General features: G+C 57.4%; 1 protein-coding gene across 4 annotated transcripts in view; it reads right to left on the bottom strand.

Annotated features, from left to right (window-relative positions):
- The window catches only part of TOM1 (target of myb1 membrane trafficking protein), a 39,541-nt gene that overhangs the window by 6,092 nt on the left and 11,528 nt on the right, over positions 1-21,921 (bottom strand). For all 4 annotated transcript variants that reach the window (XM_032492104.1, XM_032492106.1, XM_032492108.1 and 1 more), the window contains exons 2-11: positions 15,916-16,000; positions 12,489-12,567; positions 11,291-11,440; positions 10,872-11,006; positions 10,615-10,761; positions 8,078-8,194; positions 5,700-5,833; positions 4,598-4,631; positions 4,137-4,230; positions 3,293-3,413 (exon numbers count right to left, since the gene is read on the bottom strand). In XM_032492104.1, coding sequence (XP_032347995.1) covers positions 3,293-3,413; positions 4,137-4,230; positions 4,598-4,631; positions 5,700-5,833; positions 8,078-8,194; positions 10,615-10,761; positions 10,872-11,006; positions 11,291-11,440; positions 12,489-12,567; positions 15,916-16,000 — 1,096 coding nt within the window. The remainder of the gene's footprint in view (positions 1-3,292; positions 3,414-4,136; positions 4,231-4,597; positions 4,632-5,699; positions 5,834-8,077; positions 8,195-10,614; positions 10,762-10,871; positions 11,007-11,290; positions 11,441-12,488; positions 12,568-15,915; positions 16,001-21,921) is intronic.

Below are 21,921 nucleotides of genomic sequence, written 5' to 3'. Positions count from 1 at the left end.
TCCTGCCCCTGGAAACTGGGGTCAGACACGTGACCTGTGTGACGGGCAGAGTAAGGCTGCAGAAGTTGTGGGAGGGTGTAGGGGTCTACAAGACCACCAACCTCCTATCGCTGGATCTGGCCAAACCCAGGGATGACACAGTGCCAGTGACCCCAAGCTCACGGAGAATTCACACCTAAATGCTTTCCTGAGCTGCTCCCATTTCATACTTTCAGAACCTGTGGTTCTGTGTGAGGTTGCAGCTGAATGGGGAATCCATCCTGCTATGCAGTCTGCTGGGGGAAGGGGTTCTCAGTGTCCTCTGGGGGGAGACGAGGCAGGGCTGACACTGCAGCTTCCAGGCAGATGAGGCCAGGGAAGGCATCTGCTGGGTTTGAGGCGAAGTCTCGGGGGAGCAGGAGGAAAACCTGTGCTAATGAGGGGGCTGCGTGTCTCTCTGGCAGCTACAGAGGGGACATCCAGGGGAGGCGCTGGGGACACAGCCCTGGTGCTTGGAAAGAACCATTACTCTCATCCTGAGCTGCCGGATGAGAGGAGGTGACACTGGGCCAGTCCAGCTTTGAGGCGAAGACGAGAGGCACAGGATTCCAGCCACAAAGGACAAGCCCTGCACGGTTAGCGGAAGATCTCCGAGGGACCTTCCTCCAGGTCGGGCAGGTCCCAGGGCTGGTCCAGCTCCACGTTTCAGGAACCAGGACCATAGCATGTTTAACTCTCACAACGCCAATCTGCCCTTCTGGGAATCAGGCTGACTGGCACTTAAAGGGGCCTCTTGAATTAAACCCCCAAACTCCCAGGCAGCCTTTCTGGAGAGCTGCCCTGTGCTCCCACAGAGGTCGTGGGGTTAGCCAGGAGAGCAGCGTCATCAGCTAGTCCACCCCAGGTCACACTGCTCGTGTGTAATACAAGCGGGCAGGGGCCAACCTGAAAGCCGGGGCGGTGGGCGGGGTGCTCACGCCCTTTGGGAGAGCAGCTTAGTTTCTCTGGCTAATGGAGGCAAGCAGAGCTGGCGAGGAGGAGGTGATACCAAAACCTGAGCATCCTGAGAGTCCTGACCCGGGATGGCCGCTTACTCCAGGATGGAGGCAGCCGTGCTGCTGTCCCTGCACCCAAAGGCGCGTGGTGGGAAAAGGCGGGATGAAGCACCTCCAGCCCCAGGAACTTACAGAAACCATGCTGCCTTTCCCTCAAAAGAACCACGTGTTCCTTCCTAACTGCTCCTCACCACCTCTGCTTTTCTCTCTCTCTCTGAAGTTCAGCTGTCCCCGGGGGCCGTACCTCCAGCAGTGGAGCCCACACGAGGCACACGGGGCTAGAGGAGGAAGGAGGTCCTGGTGAGGCTGGTGGGTGGGGACTGGACCCGGGGCCACCTGAGGTGACCCTTGTCAGTGCCTGGAGAAGACACAGTGGCACTGGGGAGCAAGTGGAGCATGGAAGAAGTCAAGGAAGAGCTTCCTTGCTGCCGGCCAAGCCTGGCTAAGGCGTCCCTAACTCTGGCTCACTCAGACACCCCCATGGCTCCCCTGGCATCCCAAGTGGAAGAGCCTGGTCAGCTGGAGACGCTGTGACTGTGTCAGATGTGGTCAGCACAGGTTGAGCGGGGCATGAGCCAGGCACCTGGTAGGCAGAAGAGGCCTTGGAGGATTCAAGAGCCCCAGGAGACAGGGGAAGGTTGGGGGACCAAAGGCCAGCCAGGTGACCAGGGCTAGAAGATCCAGCTGAAGTGTGAGAGGCGGACACCCAAACTAGCTAGCAAAGCAAAGAGGGACTTGAAGCTCAGGCACAGTCTTGTCCCCACAGGGCGCTTTCCGCTGGGGTGGAAACCACCCCCCAGCGAGGGCCTGCAGGAGGACCGATGACCTGAGACAGCATGTGCTGGCCTTGCGGGACATCTTCCCTGGCCGCAGCGTCTCACGCTCTCCCCTGACTCTGACCCTTTGCACATGCTGTTCAATGGCCTGAAATGGCCATCTTGACCTCTACACTGCGTGTCAGGCTCTGAGCGTCCTCTGCAGAGCTCCGTGCACCTCCTCCCTGTCCGCAGTGCCTGGTACACCAGTCCAGGACAGCACCTAGCACTGCACAGCCGTGGTCTGTGAGCACGCGACTCTCCCCGTGAGGCTGCGGTCCCTGGAGGACAAGCTCAGGGCGTGCTTTTCTCTGGCCCTCAGGGCCCCACTCCCCAGAGGAGTGATGGTGGCGGCAGCAAACCTCAGCCAGGCTGGTGAGCCTGGCCAGGTGCTCTCAGGTGGGCTGTCCTCCCAGCTGCCAGTCCCACCAGGCTCATTAGCCTCCATCCACACAGCAGCCTCCCTGTGCCCCTAACTCCGTGGCAACCTGAGCCGCTGGTCCCAGAGCACCTGGGCTTGGGAGCACAGACTGTGTCCCAGACTAGAGATGCGGCTGACAGTGCAGGGCTGGCTGGGCCACTGGGCAGGGCAGGGAGAGGCCCTACGGACCCAGGCTGGCCACAGCCTGTCAGGTTTGACCTGGACTGGCCAGTGCGGAGAGGGTATCCCTGGACCCTTTGGAGGCTCATCAACAGTTCCCAAAGACACCAGAACAGAATGACCAGGAGCCAGGGAATCTGTGCTGGGAAGGTCCCTTAATCCGGAACTTTCCTTGGCTGTACATCCTGGTTGCCCTGGGGTTTATAAGCAAAGGGCTGATGACAACCTCAAGTGAACTACTTCCCGTGACTGGCTGGTATGAAGCCAGCCCTGGTGGACACTCGGCCACATACCTGGGCTGCTGAAAGCAACCCCCTGAAAATGGACAGTCCCCAGGTAAGGACAGAACCCCAGCTCCAAGGCAGAGCAGGCAGGCTTGAGCGGGGCGACAAGGACTTCCCTGGAAATTCAGGCCAGCTGTGGAACAGCAGAAACGACTGGGCCGGCCCCCGAGGGCTTGGTGTGCAGCGCTGGGGGGCTGGGCTGGGCGGGAGACTGTGTTTTGGAACCAGATAGCCCTGGGTTCCCTACCTAGTGTTGCCAAATATTAGCTGCCTGACCTGGGACCCAGCCTCTCAGTGTCTCAGTTCCCTCATCTGATCAGATTCTGCAAGATTCTGGTCATCAACCTACAAGTGTCCCTTTCCTGACCCATCCCTAGAGCACAGGGCTCCCCGGGCCACACAGGACTCACTCAGGGGGAGGTACTCTGCCATCCTGAGGAAGCGCGCGCAGGGGTGGGGGTGCCCACCAACAACCGGGCTCAGGGACCTGAAGAGAGGCCCTCCCCTGACAGGAGCCACCCAAAGTGCAGGGGCCCAGGGTGAGGCCCGGCCACTCACTCTTTGCGTTGGTCAGCCAGCGAGCTGCCCCGCGTCAGCGCAAACATGTCAAACTCATCTTCCAGTCGGCCGGAGGCCTCCAGAGACTGCAGGCCGGCCCTCACGCTGCTGGAGCCCAGGTCTGCAGGGACAGAAAGGCCACCTGAAGGGTCTGCCCGGCTACCCATGGGCACTGAGCCGTGGCCGAGCTGCTCCCTGCCAGGCCCGGGATGGTTCTGGAGAAGCAGTATGGGTGGAGGGAGGGACAGGGCGGGGCGTATGGATAGCACAGGCCACTTGCTGGCTGAGGGGCAGTGGGCACGTCACTTCCTCTCTCTTAACTACCTCTGAGGCTGGGCGTGGAGCAGGCAGACAGTACTAATCACAGTGACGGTGCCGACGAGGGCGAACTTGTTCCAGGAGTGCACGTGGGCCTGGCTGGTCTAAGCCTGGTTCTCGCGTAAGCTTACACAGGCCTCACAGCATCCTGTGAGCAGGGCCCATCCCTGCCCCAGTTACAGAGCAGGAAAGGGGCCCAGAATGTTCCAGAGGCGTGCCCACGTCACCCAGATGATTCGGGGCACGGAGAAGGCAGCGTCGGGGGGCAATCACGGAACAGTTGGATTTCCGAGATCCGAGGGGGCCCAGGAGTTGTGGGGCTGCAAGGGAGGGTCCCCGCGTTTTGTCTTGGCTGCTCAATCCTGCAGCAAGATTCAGCTGCGGACCCTGTGAGGTGGGGTCTGGGTCGACATTCTGCTGCTGAAGCCCCAGGTCCACCTGTGTAACTGGGGGGCACTCCCGGAACTGCAGGGGTGCCCGCGGGACGTGGCATACCCTTGGCCAGGACCCCTCATGCTGCACTTACTCATTCCTGCCAGCTGGGATGAGAGGCTGCCGGTGGCTGCTGGGTCAGGGCCCATGTCGATCAGGTCAGCTGCTGCCTCGGCCTCGCTCGGGGCCTGGGGGGAGGGGAGAGGCCCCCATCATCCTCCCGACCTGCAGCCTCATTCCCTTCTGCCCGGAAGCACACCTTTGCCTGAGGATCTGTCGGCCCGCCAGCCAGCGAGTGGGGGAGCTTCCCTTCCTCCCCTTGGCCTGTAGCTCAGCTGGACCCCCTGGGAGGTTGGGAAGACCCAGGGGCATCAGCTGGTGATAGAATCTTATTTACCCTAAAGGGACAGTGACATAAAAAAAGTCGGAAGGAGCCTTCTCTGAGAACCTGGATAAGAGGCACATCCTGGCCAGGATACCTAGGGAGGGAGCTAAGCACAGCCCTCCTTTCCATCAACACGGGCAGGGCTGAGTCACAGAGAAGAAGCCTCTTACCTTAGCGGCCTGGCCAGTTCGGAACCGTTCAAACCTGCGAGACAGAAAAGACTCGAGTCAAGGAGATAGACTGAGCGGCCCCTCAGCACACCCTGGCCAGAGCTTTTCCCACTGCAGGTCTCAAAACCAACAAAGTAGGTCACAAAGAGGAGCCTGCTTTGCCCTGGACAGATCCAGTTTATATCTGCTGTCCCCAGGGAAGTATTAGCAGTGTCCTCTTTCACTTGTAAGTGTCCCAGTTAGATGATCAATTATCTGGTCACCGTAGTCACGGCTGGCATTAAACAAACAACAGGAACAGACTAGACTGGAAAAGGAAACGGGGGTGCACGTGCAAAGGCAGGTACTGCTGTTCGGTAACGTACACGTGTGTGAGTGTGAGTGCCTCTCTACAGTGGTGCAAGGAAGACACACGCCTCTTACACTGCTTTACGGAGCCACTTAAACCGCCCTGGACAGGTCCGGGGGCTGGGGGGGGACTGGGAAGACCTCGGTCTGGGATCTGTTCCTGTCCTGGCCCTTACTGTGGGACCTTGGGTAAACTACATCACTTTTGAACTTCAGTCTCCTGTCTGCTACTAAGGGGGTGACAGTGGAACCTGAGATCTGTGGTTCCTGTCCTGTTGGGAGGCCCGAGCGTTTTACTCTTCTTTGGATTCTGAAAGTGATCCATTCAAAACAGGCTATTCTCCTAATGAATTTTTTTTCTGCTTAAATTAGCCAGAAACACTTTGTATAGCTTGCAATCAAAGAGTCCTAATTAAGTCCTTTGTCTGAGGCCCCAGAGCCAGGCAGCAGGGGTGGGTGAGCAGGGACAGATCAGGCCTGTTTGGCTGCGGGCCCACATCCTCAGCCACCACTGTTGCCACCCCCTGGGGCTGGATGTGGGGACACAGGTGGCAGGGCCAGCTCTGGTGGAGAGGCGAGGTGGGTGGAGGGCTGGGCAGTTCTGCTCAGGCTGGATGGAGACGGCTGCGGGCACGTGTGCTGGGTGGCCAGCCTGGTGTCTGAGAGGCAGATGAAAGGTGAGCTGCTGTGAACAGGGACAAAGGGAAGGGAGAAGCGGGGGGCTGGCCTGGGGCGGGGCAGGCAGTGGGGCTACCGCTCGTGGCGCAGGAACACGTTGTTGAGGTTGTCGTTGACGATGAGCAGCTCCTCGGTCAGCTGCTCGTTGGCGACTCGGGGGATGAGCTCCAGCACCCGCTGCTGCATGGCCCGGCACGTCCGGTTGAGCTCCTGCCGGGGAAGGAAGTGTGACAACCATGGCCACTGGACCCAGAGCGAGGCCACCTCTAATGGACGTGTCCTGTCCTGGGCGCACCTTGGGGATGGAGACGTTTCCAAACTGGACTTCAGGTGCACAGCTTTTGGGGATCTATAGCCGAGCACTGGTCTCACTTCTAAGTGCTCTACACTGGCGTTTAGCACAGAGGAGGCAACCAACACTGAGACATGCTGCTGCTTTGACTTGGCTCTGTGCGGACTCCAGAATGAAGCTCCTGCCGCCACCTCTGCCTCCTGGAAACATCGAGACTGCAAGGTGGCCAGCAGGACACCTGCCGCTCCTCTGGGTGCCTTGAGGTGTCATGTGACCAAAGCAGAGAAAATGAACCGGACAACTCCAACTGCTATCCACGCCCCCGACGTTGAATTTTTGCCTCATAATTCTATTTTTAAAATACTTTTTATTTTGGAATAATTTTAACTTTACAGTAACGTTGCCAAGATAAAATAGCACAGGGTTTCTGTAAACCCTTCACTCAGCTTCTCCTTAGTTTGGCATTTGTCAAAACCAAGACATCAATCCGGACACAATGCTATTAACTAACTACAGACTTATTCAGGTTTCGCCAGTTTTTCCACTAATGTCCCCCCCCACCCCTCCTTCCAGGGTCCCACGTTGTATTTAGTCACTGACTGACTTTTAATCAGTTAGAATTATGTATTTAAACTTGTTTGGGAAAAAAAGTAAAATAATAGAAGCCTCAGCACTGTAGGTTTTTCACCTGCAGGACTGAGTGTTTCCTCCCTCAGGGGCCCGCCAGCAGGGGGACAGGTGCCTGGGTCCCAAATGACGGTCGTCAGGCACTACTGACCACGGCCACACACCAATACTTTTCTTCTGGCATCCTGAAGACCAGGCACTGTCCCAGCACTGATGTTGGTTCTTTTCAGCCCCTGCCGCCCACCGCCTCTTAGGTCAGGCCCTCTGACCCTCACCTGCCTTGAGCACGGGGCAGGGCAGGCCTGAGAGACTCCCAGCACCCCGGGGGCCGCCACCTCCTCCCCCCACGACCAAGCACACCGCGGCTTTGCCCCAGTCCCTTGCCTGACCCTCTCAAGAGCAGGGCCCGGGGTTCAAATCTCAGCTCTGCTGCTGACCAGCCCTGTGACTCTGGGCACATCACATGGCCTCTCTGCGTCAGTTTCCTGGCCTGGGACATGGGGATAATGAGTACCCACCCTCATGGGGCGGGTGGCGGAGGAGGTGAGGATTAAGTGAGTGAATGCATATCACATGTCCACATCACAGCCTGGCACACAGGATGCACTCAATGCATGTCAGCTGTCCCTGTGTCACCCCTGCCTGCCAGCCAGCCCTCTGAGTCCCCGAAAATCGCTCACACCTGCATGGCTGTGGCTTAGGACACTCGAAACTGAACTGTGCTGCAGCAATCCTGCTGCTCCCCAACTCACTCAAGCTTCTGTCATCCATTCTTCACGTCTGTGTGTTCACTCAACTCTGAGACTCCGACTTTGCTCCCTGCCGTGAGGTAAGGACCCCTGAGCAGAAAACCGGGTCAGCTCAGATGGTCCCAGGGACAGAGAAGAGTGCGATACAGCCCTGCCTGCCAGGAGTGTGAGGCCCAGCAGGAAAGACACAAAACGAGACCATCACACCAAGCACTCTATCCCCTCACAGGTTCAGATGACTTGGGGGCCTCGGGAGGCCCCAGCTTTCTTGGCATCTCTATGAACTGACCTCCATAGGGAGGGGGCCTTTCCCCACACACAGCCGCTTCTGCTCCAGCAGCCCCAGGTCGGGATGGGACCGTGGGAACATCATGTGACACACGGGAGCACCAGCCCGCAGACCCCACCTGCCTTGGCTCCCCAGACCAGCCGTGCTCTTGAACCTGCCAGCCAACCTTTGTATTCCGAAAGGTGGAAACCTCACCTTCCAGCTTTCCCTTGGGACTGTTTTATTGGCAGCTGCTCTCCCAGGCACAGGGAGGGTGTTTTACATGCACAGTCTTACTTAATTCTCAAGGCAAACTCGTATCATCAAAGCAAACTCACAGGTGAGGAAATGGAGATAGGAGGGCTAGTCTGCTCAAACCACAAAGCAGCAGAGCCCTGAATTCCAATCTGACAGAGCCCAAAGCCCCTGTTTCACCACCTTCCCTGTGACCCAGGGGCTGGGACTCAGCTATGGAGGCTGCAGTGTTGTAGGGGTGGGCAGCTGACACCTGGGCTCACCTGGAGCAGCTCCAGGTCCGCAGGCTCCGCCTGGGTGGGCACCAGCTCTGTCAGCATCTCGGACATCACCCGCACGTTCCCGCTCACCAGCTCGAGCTCGCTGCGCAGCTTCCCGATCTGGAACACACCGTTGGTTCTGTTAAGTGAGGCTGGGGTCCGGAGCCGCTGCCGCTCGCAGGGGCAGAGCCCGGTACCACCAGCCCGACCTGCCAGCACCTGCTCTAGGCTCCCAGCCACAGCCCTGCGCTGAGAGGTCTGTGCTGGGCTTGCCCTGACCCCCACAGACCCTTACAGAGGTGCTACCAACCGTGACCATCTCCAAACTGGGCCTCTTGGTGCAGGGAGAGGCCAGGAGGAAAGAAGCTGAGGGTGGATGCAGCCCGAGCACAGCTGGAGGGCTCCAGCATCTCCCGGGCTCCATTGGCGCCTAACGAGGCCCTAGAGGGTGGTTCCCCCGAGAGGAGGAGGCCTGCTTCTCTCCTAGGAGGACAGGATTCTGTCTTGCTCCAGGTCTGCTTTGGTGGCCCAGACTCTTCCAGGCATGGGGGCCCAGCGCTGCCCCCACCCTGAGTATGAATCTCAGATCTAGCACTTGTCAAAGGGATGTGAGCAGGTTTTCAATCATCAGAAACCTGATGGCTTGGCTTGGGGAAAGGTTGTCAATCAAGTCGCAGTCTCTGCTCTCAGGTGAGGCGGTGAGAGGCTCCAGGTGCAGTATCTCACACTCTGGGCTCTGCAGGGTGTTCAGTGTCCTCCTGAACGTATGCACAGTGAACTTCCAGGAAGGGGCCAGGATGGACGCTCCCCGAACTGATCTGACTAGAGAACCCTTTGATCATGGACTCTCTCACGGCCCTAGGATTTGGCGGCTTACATTTTCGGAACTGCTGGTGCATTCTAAGTTGGGTGACCTAGTTGATTTCAGACTACGAGTGTCACCATCTAAATTCATGACGCCTGTGACAGCAGTTGCCATTTTGTTTGTTTTCCCCTTAACAGAGGCACTAGGGGTTGAACCCAGGACCACGTGCACACCAAGCATGCGCTCTACCACCGAGCTCTACCCCCGCAGGTGCCATTTTGATCACCTAATGTATGTTGCTACTTAACCCTGGCCACGGTCTTATGGGGCAGGTATCACTACCCAGCCTTTACAGATGATGGGTCTGCAGACACAGGGAGCCCATCTGCTATGATTTGCCAGCACCTTCCAAACCTGTAAAACATCTGGTACATTTGCCTGTTTAACGAACAGTCCAGGTATAAGCGAGTGGAAAAACTATTCATGGCAAACCCAGCGTGTCCAGGTCAGATGGGACCTAATTACAACAGCGTCTGGGAGATACACCACTGTGGTCCTTAACGTGTCCCAGGAGACAAAAGGGGACTCTGAAATTAAACAAAGACGACTCAGTCTTGTTTAGCAAGAACATCCTTCCACTAGACATAATCAGAGTCTTAATCCACAAAGACTGTAGACTTCAGGCAAATTGGTTAAAAATTATAAGCAGGTTAGATCAATTTTGGATCACAGGGTGATTTTACAAATTTTAATGCACTTTTAATTACTGGTCCAGTTAGGAAAACTTTTCTGGTAATATTTGTAACTCTGGGGGTTGATTTTATAACTTGCTATAAGATGTCAAAGGACAGAGGTTTCTCTTTAAATAGGTTAGCGTGTGAAAGGCCGTTGGTAAGTTTATTTGTTTAAAGGACCAAACAATACCGTGGAAGTTAGTAAGACACCTCAAAAGTGGGCATCCCCACAGTGTGCAGGCCTCAACCCGCACCCCCACGGCGTGTCTAAAGTGACTGAGCACCCAGGAACACTGGTCACGGCTGGGGACGTCCCTCTGGGACAGCAGAGACGGCTCACTGCAAACTGCTCGAGGCCCGCGGGCAGGGCGCGCATCTCGGTGCAGGCTGCAGCGGCACAGGGCCGGCTGCCAGGTCGGAGGAGGGTGGTCTTTCAAAGCTCCTCACGGGGCAGGAAAACCCACCCCAGGCCTGGCCTCCAGGATCTTACTCTATGGCTCAGACCTTCTTCTGAGGGGCTTCGTGGGAAGCATCTTGGTGCAAAGCAAGAGTTTAAAAAAAAGTTTTCATGTAGATATTTTAGAACTGTTTTTAGTTAGAACCTCTGTTCAAATGAAATCTTACGTGAGCCCACGTAACTTCAGCAAGAGTGGAGCTGCTGTGGTGGAGGGGCCGCCTGCAGGGCACTTCCCCCCCTGGGGCTGCCCACAAGGCTCCACAGAGGGTGCAGTCTGGAGAATAGCCCAGGTGCATGGCAGAGACTGAAAGGAGTCAGACAGACTTGAGCTTGAATCCCAGCTCTCTCTGCTGAGCTGTGTGGCTCTAGGCAAGTGAACTGATTTCTCTGAGCTTCATCTTCCAAATAGGAAGGATGTTATGTGTCCTGAGGGTCTGCTGTGAGGACTGGGGGGGGAGGAATTTCCAAACTGACAGGGGCCTCTCCCTGCTGTCTGGGGAGGCCAGGGTCCTGACCCACGTGGCTGTGACCCAGGCTCGTTCACCTGCTCAGGGGTCGGCACTATAGGTGTGTCACTGGGGAGCAGGACTGAGGCAGGCAGAGGAGCGGTGTGTTGGCTGGAGTCCCCTCGATGACTAGTGTCGGTGCCCACAGAATTCTGTCCTGATGGTGTCTCTGAGCTGAACACGGTCTAGAGGGCAAAAAGCTGAATCAGAGAGGCTGGTAGGTCAGGGGCCACCAGGAAGCAGCTTCGGAACCCCGAGGTGATCACTCCCACCACCCCTGCTCAGTGCTCCTCACCCTCTGGGGTGTGTGGATGGGCGACAGCATGTCCAGGTCGGTCATGGGGAACTCCAGGCCCTTCCTCCGCAGGTCCTCATAGACGGCGACCACACCTGTCAAGTCGGGGGAGCTGCGGAACGCGTCAGCCCAGGACTGAGAGGGGACAAGGGGACATGGCCAGTAACCACAGCTCACTGACTACCCTGTGAGCCTGCCTCCCCAATCCCCAGGGAGCTGGTCCTTCGGCTGCATCTCCCAGACAGCCCCTCCACTGCAAAGCCCTCAGTTGATAAGGCTTCCCCCGCTCAGAAGTCCATCAGCAGACAAGCAAGATAGCCCCGATGAGAGACTGAAGCAGACAGAGAGCAGTGGTGGCAGGGGCACCCTCCTCCCTGGCCCAGCTCCGGCCTCGGCCCGGCCCGCCCGCCCACGCTCACCTGGATGAGGTTGAGCACCTTGTCGTGCACGATGGTGGGCGGGTTGTTCTTGGGCAGGATGGTCCTCACCAGTACGCCCTCCACGAAGTCCTGGCTGGCCACCAGCACATGGAAGCGGTGCCCACAGTTCTTGACGCAAGTTTCCAAGACCTGGGGGCCGTGTGGCACCCGTGAGCACCCAGGACCCCCACTCTCGTACTCCACTTTTGTCCCGGCGTAGGGAGGCCCAGCAGAGTACATGGCTTCCCGAAGCAAGAGACCAGAACCCAGAGAAGTGGGGAGGATTCGGGGAGGATTCAGGGGCTGGGTGACTGGGGGGGTGGGGCTGAGGCGGCAGAGGATGGAGTGTTGGCTGGAGGCCCCTTGCTGAGTGGCTGCAGGGCCCACAGAATCCTGTCCTGATGCTGTCTCTGAGCTGAACACAGTCTAGAAGGGAGGTGGCTCTCCAGGCCAAATGGTAACACTGTGACTCAGGAAAAAGGCACTCAACTTCCCTTCTCCTCTGGTCCCCTCTCCTGTCCTGACTCCTGTCCCCTCTCCTGCCTCACTCCTGTCCCCTCTCCTGTCGCTACTCCTGGTCCCCAGTCCTGTCCCTTCTCCTGTCCCCACTCCTGTCTCTACTTCCTGGGAGAAGCTGCCTTCGCTTCTCAGTTTAGCGGACTCACCTGGACATAAATGTTGCCGTGGGGGAGGCTGGGGCAGCATGCTTCTGTCCCCACTCCCCAGCCAAACCCACCCTGACCGCCAGGCTGCCCGCTCATGCCTGTCCCATCCCATTGTGGCAAGGACTGTCCTCAGCCTCTGGCATTTGCTTCATGTTCATTTTTCAGGCTGTCCAAGTGCCATTCAGTAACCAACTCGGCCTGCTAGGCTCCCTGCCCCCAAGAGGCCTGGGCGCACTGAGCTTCTGTGCCACCTGGCAGGTCCTCTGCCCAGGCGCTCTGTGATGGGTTCTGGAGGGATGTGGGCCTCAGTGTGTCTGCTCCCCATGCCAGGAGGTTAGATAAAACTTCTCCAAATAGCCTCTCTTGCCACTCCAGGTTAGCCAGCAGTGTAGACTGCTGAACAGCACTGCCTGCAGATGTTGCCTTCCCAGCCCTTGGAAGAGGAGCCCCAGAGTGGCTGGGGTCCTGCTGGGCACGGGGAGGCCCCCAGGTGGACTGCGGTCCCGCCATGGACGGAGGGACGGGGCACTCACCGTGAGAGCCAACATCACCTCGTGGAAGTTCTTATTCCCCACGATTCTCTTCTTCACTGCTCGGCAGGCATCTTTGGGACTGGGCAGAAGGACAAAAGGAAGGAGGGGCTGAGGCATGGAACTTCCTTGTCCAACACAGGAGGCTGCCTTCCTGCTTGAGATCAGGAGGCAGGAGGCACTGGAGAATGGAGCGGCTCTTATCTGCCTGTCTCCTTGGGTCCCATCTGCTTTGTGTATTCAGGTTCTAATCACATCAGAATCTTCCAGCCCCACCAAAGTCCTCTCAGGAGATCATGACTGCTTGGCAGGGACTCTCAGTGCCTAGTGTCTGGACACCTTGCACCAGAATCCCTCTGGGGGAAGGCGTGGGTATTAAAAATGCAGAACCCCAGACCCCCACCCTAGACCCCCTGAACCAAACTTGCAGAGAATCTGCATGTTTACCATGCCCACAGAGGCTTTACATGCGTATTAAAGTTTAAGAACCAACAAGTAGGCAGTGTTCTCATGCTCCATCGTGGCCAGTTCCCCTCCCCATCTTTGCTTCTGCTCCAGCCTGACGAGGTACGACATGTGGTGGTACCAGGCTGGGTGCTGGGACACACTGGTGAACAAGACCACGGGGCCCTGCTTCTAAGGATCACATGTTCCTGGAAGACCCACCTAAGGGAGGGAACAAGCAGGTCCTGAGGTAAGAGCAAGTGTGTGTGTGTGTGTGTGTGTGTGTGTGTGTGTGTGTGTGTGGTGGGGTGGGGTGGGCAGGGAAGTCTCTCTGAGGAGGTGGCAGTGCAGCTGAGCGTGAAGGATGGGATGGATCAGCTGCAGGGAGTGGGGGAAGTGGTTCAGGTAGTGGCAGGAAGGAGGCTGGACCAGGGCCCGTGGAGGTGGAGGGGAGGGGGAGAGGGCAGGAACTGAAAGGAGGTCAGGGAGTGTAGGGGAAGGTGGAGGGAGGCCTCAAGGTCACAGGGTGTGTGTATGTGTGTGTGTGTGTGTGTCTGTGTGTGTGTGTGTAGAGGGCAGGAACTGAAAGGAGGTCAGGGAGTGTAGGGGAAGGTGGAGGGAGGCCTCAAGGCCACAGGGTGTGTGTGTGTGTGTGTGTGTGTGTGTGTGTGTGTGTAGAGGGCAGGAACTGAAAGGAGGTCAGGGAGTGTAGGGGAAGGTGGAGGGAGGCCTCAAGGCCACAGGGGGTGTGTGTGTGTGTGTGTGTGTGTGTGTGTGTGTGCGCAGCCCTGCCAGCCTTGGCTGGGGGGGCAGTCTGTCCCATCTGTAACCACACTGCCGCCCCCACGCCTCATCGCTGCACCCCGCCCCTCAGCCCCGCACAGGGGAAATCCACGTTGCCCCGACCACTCTGGCCAAAAAGCCTCTGTGGCCCCCAGTTTCCACGCCTGCCAAGTGAAAGCCCGGCTAACATCCACCCCACCCACAACACCTCCCTAGTCCTCCATCTCTGGGTGCACGGCCCTCAGGGCTGCCCCGCGAGGAAGGATGTCCTCTGTCCGCGGGCGGTGTCCTCTGCTGCTGTGCCTCCCTGGAGCCCAGCACGCCGCAGGGGCTCAAGGAACACACTCTGGTCTGGTAGGTGGCAGGTGAGGCCTGTCCTGCCATCTGCTGGGTGCCTGTCTGTCTGTCAGGGCCAAATCCATCAAGGGCGAGTCAAGAGAGTCAGGAGCCCTAATGTGGGCCCCCCAACACGAGTGAAGGTGGCAGGCAAGGCTTTCTGGGAACAGACCCGAGTCGGGTGGCTGTGATGGAGATGACACACGGGCGAGGGACCAAGGCGCCTGACGGGGTGGGCCCCAGACGTGTGAGGGCAGCTTTCAACCCAATGCCCTGGGGCGGCCCCTGGCCCTCTGGGCTCCATCTCAGGGAAGCTGGTTTCTGTTCCTGGCTCACCTGCGGCCACGTCAGCTCTCTGAAGGGACTTGTTTCCACTTCTCGCAGAGTGGCCCAGAGAAAGGGCACGGCCTTGCGATCAGAAGTTCTGGCTTGTGTGCCACTGCTGTGGGCCTACTGTGTATCTAGTACTCTGCCAGGAGCACAAAGTGCATGACAAGGAGGCCACAGCCCAAGGCAGGAGCAGACAAGCTTGATGAGGTCAAGGGTCACGCCTGCTGGCCTCCCCACTGGGTCCCCAGGGCCTCAGGCAAAGCCTGGGGCACAGGAGGTGCTCAAATCAACAGCACGCATCTGAGCAAATCTAACCTGGGGACTAGGAGGTGGGGACTGGCTTCTCCCAGGCCACAGCAGTGACTTTCAGTCCCAACGTTCATGAAGCCCCCAGGCCTTTCCAGAGGCTTTGTGAGGTTTTCTGCCTCAGTCTTCTCTCTTGGTGGCCCTGCCACCTGCCCACTTCTTCCACTCCCACTCTTAGGAGAACGTGTCCCCCACCAGTGCCTTGGCAAGCCCACGGCACATCACTGGGGACACTGGAAGGTGCCGGCAGCCACTCACTCTCCTGATTGGCCTTGACCGTGGGCCTCAGATGCCCACAGCCTCCTAATGCTCTGACTGGGGTGTTCCCCACTGCTCCCTCCACAAACAAAGCACCTCATGGCTGAGGAGCCCTTGCAGGGCCACTGGACAGTCCCAGTGAAAGGCACGGGGAGAACTGGGGTCCCGCCCCAAATGCTGATCCTGATTCTTCCAGAACAGAGGCCTCATCTGATTGTTCCTCTCGCTGGCTGTGGTCGTCACCCACCTCCCAAGCCTTCCTTGGTTTTTCCTGAGAAGGACAGTGACCCTGAACCCCTTCTCTGCTCCCCGCAGGGCCTTGGACAGATTGCTGGAAGGACTGAAAGGAGCTTTGCCTTTGAGGACAAAGACCCGGGGAGGTAAAGTGATTTGCCCAAGGTCACAGCGCTGGTCAGTGACACTAGTCAGAGACCAGGAGCCAGGACTACAACATTCCCCCACCTCCCCAGGCCTTGGCAGGCTCCCTGACCCCGAGCAGGATGCCATGCCCCATGCGCCAGAAATGCTTGGCAAAGGCTGGGATCAGCTCTCAGTTCTGCCTGCCCTCCACTGCCTTCCCTGTGATCCCCGACCCTCCTGGCTGGTTTCAAACCTTAAGGAAACAAAGTCTGTTTCTGCTCACTGGGAAAGCTAGGAGTCCCTGAGGCACATTCCAGTCTGCAGCATGCAGAATGGGGCTGGGGTCACCTCCTGATTCTAAGAGTTGCCCGCTGGCCTTGTCCTACAAGATGCCACTCAGGTGACATCCTAGGGAGAACTGGTTGGCTACGCTGCTGCCGTGAGAGGCTGTGTGGGCTGGTGGCCCCCGTGAGCCAGCTGGACGGCTGCACACTGGGCATCTCTCATCATCATGAGATGATCAGACTGCATCACAGTTCCAAAGTGTTTAAGCCATGTTGCAGTGGGCCCCCTCCCCAGCCTTGCACCCCAGCCTCTCCCTCGAGGTCCTCACCCTTCCTCAGTCTCGTTGATGATGTCACAGATCTCCATGTTGAGCGCCCAGTCCTCGCTCTGCAGGGAGCCATCGGTAGCTTTCTCTGAGGAGGAGAAACCACAGGTCACCAGGGTGTGTGGCGGTCCCAGATGGACAAAACTCAGAGAGCAAGGTGGAGGAGAGGGAGCTGGGGAGGATGATGGATGCTTTCTGGGTACCCAAGATGGGCCAGGTGCTGTGCAAACAGTGTTACCTTCATCGTCCCATTTTGTCACTTAATTCTTACGGTGGCTACTGGAGGCAGGAGAGGAAGCCACAGCTCAGTGTACCAATCGGATGAGTGGGGATAAGAATTCAGGGGCCTGGCCTCAGAGAGCTTGTTTTTGACATGACAATACAGAGACAGTTTTTGTTTTGTATTTATAAGTAAATGTTCCTTCTTGACTTTTATTATCTTCTGACGTTCACATGGTTCAAAATGTTCGAAGTTCCACAGAGGCACAGAACGGAGAGTAAACCTACCTGCCTCCCCTGCCCTCAGCTCCCCTTCCTAGAGGCCCCTCTACAACCCGTTTCTCTCAAATCTCCCGGAGACATTCCCCACCTATGAGGCAAAGGACATGGGGTAGTTTAAATCCTGACTTGTTGCCGATGGGAGATCTGGCCGTGGCCTTCCCCTTCGAGCCAGCCTTTCTGCAGACAGAAAACAGGTGCTCAGTAAGTGGTGGTGGGTTTTTTTTAGCTGAGGTGAAAGTCACACAACAGAAAATTAATCATTATGAAGCATACGTTCAGTGGCATTTAGTACATTCACAATGCTGGGCAGCCGTCATCTCTATTGAGTTCAGGCTGAGCCAATTCTTAGGGTGAGGTCTCCCGGCCAGGGGTCAGCTACGAGACTCTTGAGCCCTGTCAAGGCCACGGTCGGTGACCCTTTGTTGAAGGTCCGCTCAGTGTAGGGACCCACTGGCCACCTTCTATGTGCTCCAGTGTGAGAGGTGGTGGGTGAGTGGTGAACACGGAACAGAACACGTGAGGACATTCAGAAACGGTCTTTAAAATCACAGGGCTGTCCCTACATTCACTCCGTCCGTCTTCCCTTATCTCTGCACCTTCTAGAGTCATTCCTTACGCAGACTTGACTTTAAAACGAATTCCAGCAGGGCGCACAGAGATTATTTCGTACCCTGCTTTTCTCGGGCAACATTCTGTCCCACACATTAGTTACCCTGCATGTAAGTCAGGCAAATGCGTGCATTTTTACCGTTGGTGGAACTGTGTGACAAGACAGGACCTGACTCGCATTTAGGGCTCAGGAGTGAGACCCTTGGGGTCCTGATGCAGGGCACTATCCAAGTCCCCTCCATCACAGCTGTGTCCTGGGCTTCAGACCCTGGCCCCACGGGTGGGGAACTCACACACCTGTGGCCTCAGTGCACCTGCTGGCACAGCGCTGTCAGCTGTGTGTCCTTTCCCTGGAGCCCCGTGGACCAGACACGTGGGGAGTGTGATTCCACGTGACGGTGCAAGGGAGGCTCTCTCTTCACCCTGTTCATGGGGACGGCTGACATCCGGGAGGCTGGTGACCCCTCATGTGTCACACAGCTACTGTTGTGCTAGGCCTGCTCTAGGCCCTGGAGATGCGATGTGGACAGACATGGTCCCTGCCCTCTGAAGCCCCTTTAAAGAGGTGGAGCTCTGAGCCAGACCCAGCAGGACAGAGAGGGCAGAGTCCGTGACTGGGCAGGGCACTCTTCTAGCCAGGCAGGGAGACTCATCCTGTCAAGCAGCACCTGGGCTAGTCCGGCACAGTCAGCTCCCTAAAGTGGTAGCTCCTGTGACCTTGCCTTTGAAGTTGGCCTGACTTCAGTTCCACCCTGGGTCCCCCTTGGGTCCTGCGGTCAGATGGATGCCAGGGTGGCCCAGGACACACGCCAGGCAGCGGAGGCAACCCAGTGGGGACCCAGCAACAGGGAGGGCTGCTTTGCTCCCTTGGTGATGGCTGCGGGAGGGGATGAGGGGAGGCTCCCTCTAGAAGGGTTTGCAAGATGGACTCGCTCAGCCCACAGTTACGTCCTGGGTGCGGCTTCTCTGTGTCACACCCCCCAACCCCTGGGCACTCATACACCTCCTGAATCACGTGAGCAGAACCAAAGAGAGCTGGACAAGGGTCCCTCCAAGTGCAGGGGGCCATGTCCTACTGTGGAGGGTCTAGGGGAACACTGGCTCATCAACGACACAGAACTGCTCCTCCTTCAGAAGCCAGGTCCTGGTGACCAACGGTCACACGGGCCAGAAAGACTAATCAACCTGACTCCTGACTACCTCTCCTGGGCCCCCGAGTCCAAGTCCTGCCAATTCCAGCTCCTGACACTCACTCCATTCTCCCTGTTCCCCTCCTGCCCTGCCCTCTGCCACTGCCCCAGCCAGGCCACATCCCCTCCCTCGTCAGCCACAGCCTCAGCTCCTTCTGCCTCGCTCCCCTATCCATCCTCCATGCTGACTCGGAGTGAACTTCCTGAAACTTGAAAGTGGCAACATCCCTTCTGTGCCCAAACCCTGCGAGGCCTCCCGAGCCCCCAAGCCGGGCCTGCAGGCCCTTCCACAGCGGTAATATTTTAACTTCCCAAGTTATAGACTAGGTAACACCAAGCACCACGAGCTGTTTATATAAAGAAGGTGATTCAATCCTCACACCTGTAAGGTGTACACTGTTGTCCTCATGTAACGAGTGAGGACACTGAGGCACGGAGAGGTCACGCGGTAGTAAGGGAGGGGTGGTCACTGATGCCACTGCCCCGTCCCTAATCAGGAATCAGGGAGCTCTGCTGTCCCAGAAGGGTCCTCCTGAACCACTCAGGCCACCTGCCCCCTCCTGGACCCCTGGCCCCACCAGCAGGCCTCTCCGAGGTTCCCTCATCAGATCCCCTTATAATCCCCCCAGTGACCGCTGGAAAGCGATGGGCACCTCTCTTCTCTTGGGAGAGAGAGTGTCAAGGTTTTAGAAGGGGTCATGGTTACTTTGGAAAGGCAAGCGGCTGTTAAGGGGGCAGCGGGGAGACTGGTAAGTAAGAGGAAAGCCATCCCAAGGAAACAACGTGGATGCATAAGGACCCCGGGCGCGCTAGTCTGATGCCAGCCTGAGCACAGCTGGCAAGTTCTTTAGTCCTGTGTGCCGGCCGTAGGTGGAGCCATTCAGAGAATGGAGCTTTTTTGGCAGGAGTGGGGGAAAAGAGGGAGCTTCTGTCATTCTAAACAGGAAGGGGGAGAGGAAACGAAGGAAGAGGTAGGAGAGAGAAGAGAGCTGTCTGAGAAATCCCAGCAGAAGAGGTGCGCCCGGGCCCCTCCCTGCGGGTCTGGGGAGCGTTCTGAGACTTCCTTAATAAAGGCATCCAAGGGGTAGGGTGCTCCATTAAGGGCAGAAATTTAAACCCACAGGAATCCGGGGGTATGTGTTTTGTTTTTGTTTTTAACCACAAAAGGAACTCAGCTGGCTATTTTAAGAAGAGGGAATAAAAACCCTGACAATGGTTACCAGTTCCAAAAGAATGACAGCTGACTTCTCGAGCTCTGGGCTGCTGGCGATAACTTTTGCGGGCCCTGTGACAGCTCTGTCCTTGCCTCCAGCTCCTGAGAAGCCAGGCCCTGCAAACTGCTTGCTGTCATCCAGGGCTGGCAGGCGGCGGATGGGTTTGCTGGGCGCCCGTCTGTCTGTCTTCTTGGTGTGGGGCTGGGGTAGGCACAGCCAGGCTGGGCAGAGGCATAGCTTTGGAGTGAGTGAGTCTGGCCCCACCTCTGAACTCAGAGACCATGGACAAGGATCCGAGCCTCTGAGTCTTGGTTCCTCATCCATGAAACCAGGGGAAGACTGCCTCCCTCACAGGCCTTGGGACTTTGCAGCCTGATGTCACATATACAGTGTCAGATAAAGAGCAGTGATGGGTAACTGCTAAGTACCATGACTGTGACTTGGGCCGAGAGCAGGAGAGAGTGGCTGGAGAGTGGCCTTCCAGCTCCAGGCCCTGGTGTCAGCCTCTTCGTCCTTGGGGGACCCTGAATATCTGGCCAGCCTCTCGGCCAGAGGGGAAGCCCTCCTTTGCAGGAGGCCATCTCTGCAGGTGCTCAGGGGACCCCTACGGTCAGATGATGGATGCGAGCCGCATCGACCACCTCCTGCCCAGGTCAGTCCAGAGGGCAGCAGCCTAGAGCCATCTCCCCACCACTCTGCATGATCAGTCACCAAGTCCTGAGGGTTCCAGCTACTCGACTCTGTGTCTCAGTTGCCCTGACTCCATCAGCACGGCGACAGCTCTGGTGATTCAGGCCCTGCTGCTTCCTCCAGGCCTGGACCATCACCTCCACATGTTCCTCTTCCAACATAAATCCAGCCAGTGCTTTTCTCTGCCTAAATATTGTCCATGACCCCCGCCAGTGCCTGAGAGGGACGCTGGGGGCTGAGCTCAGCCCCGATCAGCTGTGCTCACCTCCCTCCCCCTGCGGGCCTTGTTCTTCCACGCGCCTGGGCTTCTGCCTGGGACGCTTTGCTTCCCTGCAGGCAGGCACCGCTTCACAGGCGACTGCGAGATGACCACCACGTCCCTGACTCACCGGGCTCTCAGTTCGCACCAAGCACGGGGCTCGGCACTTCACACCAGCTCAGTCAGCCCTCACCCAGCCCCTAAGGTGGAGGACGGAAAAACTGAGGGGCACAGAGAGGTCAGTGGCTTGCCCATCATCACACAGCTTGTATGTTTCAGGGATTTGAACCCAAAGTGGTCTAGTTCCCCAATCTGTACTCTTAACCACTAAGTTCAATTCCTCCGAAACATTCTCAACACGTGTCACCCAGGCCCCGGGAGACATCAATGAGCAAAACTGACCAGGTCCTGCCTTCAGGAAGCCTACAGTCCAGTGTAGGACTACAGGACACCACAAAGGCAAAAACGCCCCGGCAGAAAAGAGCAAGTGCTGAGACAGTATGAGGGGTGTGAGATTTGGATGTGCTCATGGGGAAGACTTTTAAGGCCCTACCCGCCTAGTGCCAGCCCTGCAGTGTTGCCTCCAACTGGGCAAACCGTGTCAGCCCTCACCCTGCACCCGGCAGTGTCATCATAGGTAACAGTGACGCAGTGACCAGCATTCACGGAATGTCAGCCTATGCTAGACCCTCTGCGTACCTCAGCTTTTGTCACCGCCCTGCAGTTCCCACCACGTGTGGGGACAGCTGATGCCCACACCCATAAGTGCAGGAGTGGGGATGCAAAGCCAGGCCTGGTGGGCCTCTAGTCTGGTGTGCTGGCACTCTGCTCCACCCCTCACCTGCTTCCTGGGGACAGATTTCTCACCGGGGCCTGCCCTCTGGAGGGACAGAGTAGAGGTTTGTCCAATGTTTGTGGAAGGACTGACTGAGCCTCCAGGCCACCTTGCCGCTCCAGCTGAGGGCTGAGTACTTGTCCCTACCCCACCCTGGGTACCATTCCTCGTGTTTCACTGACCCTAAGCTCCCTTTTCATTCTTGAGCCCCTCCCTCTGATGCTGGGATGTTTCTTCCAAACAATGACCTGTCAGAGCTCAGCTGGCAGTTTTTCTCTTTCTAGATTCAATAAAATATGGTTTGTAAATAGTAAGGATCTGTCTTAAAGGCCAAGTTCAGTAGCAGCCCTAGGCCCACCTCAACTGTGACCAGGGCTCACCTACCTGGGTGACAGGGAGAGAACGGCAGTCAGCTGCTACAATAAAGCAAGCAGTGACACGACGCGTCAGCTCTGGGTGGCTGCCACAGGCCTTCTTTTGAGATCCTCCTCCTCTGGCCGGTACCCCAGCCAGGGCACCCACAGCCATCTTCTCTTTAGACCACACTCACGGAATGCCGTCTTTCCAGTATGAAAGCCACCTACCAGTATCACCCAAAGGAACCACAGCGAACCTTTGGGGAGCTTTCCTTTTAGTCTTTACTGTTTTTCAGGCTTGAAAAAACAACATCTGCATACTTTAAAAGTGTGCAGTGGCCTTGTGATTATGGCT

The sequence above is a fragment of the Camelus ferus genome, chromosome 12, assembly GCF_009834535.1.
Source record: "Camelus ferus isolate YT-003-E chromosome 12, BCGSAC_Cfer_1.0, whole genome shotgun sequence".
Classification (NCBI taxonomy): Eukaryota; Metazoa; Chordata; class Mammalia; order Artiodactyla; family Camelidae; genus Camelus; species Camelus ferus.
The sequence above is the reverse complement of the archived record's forward strand: the minus strand, read 5'-3'. Positions and strand labels throughout refer to the sequence as shown.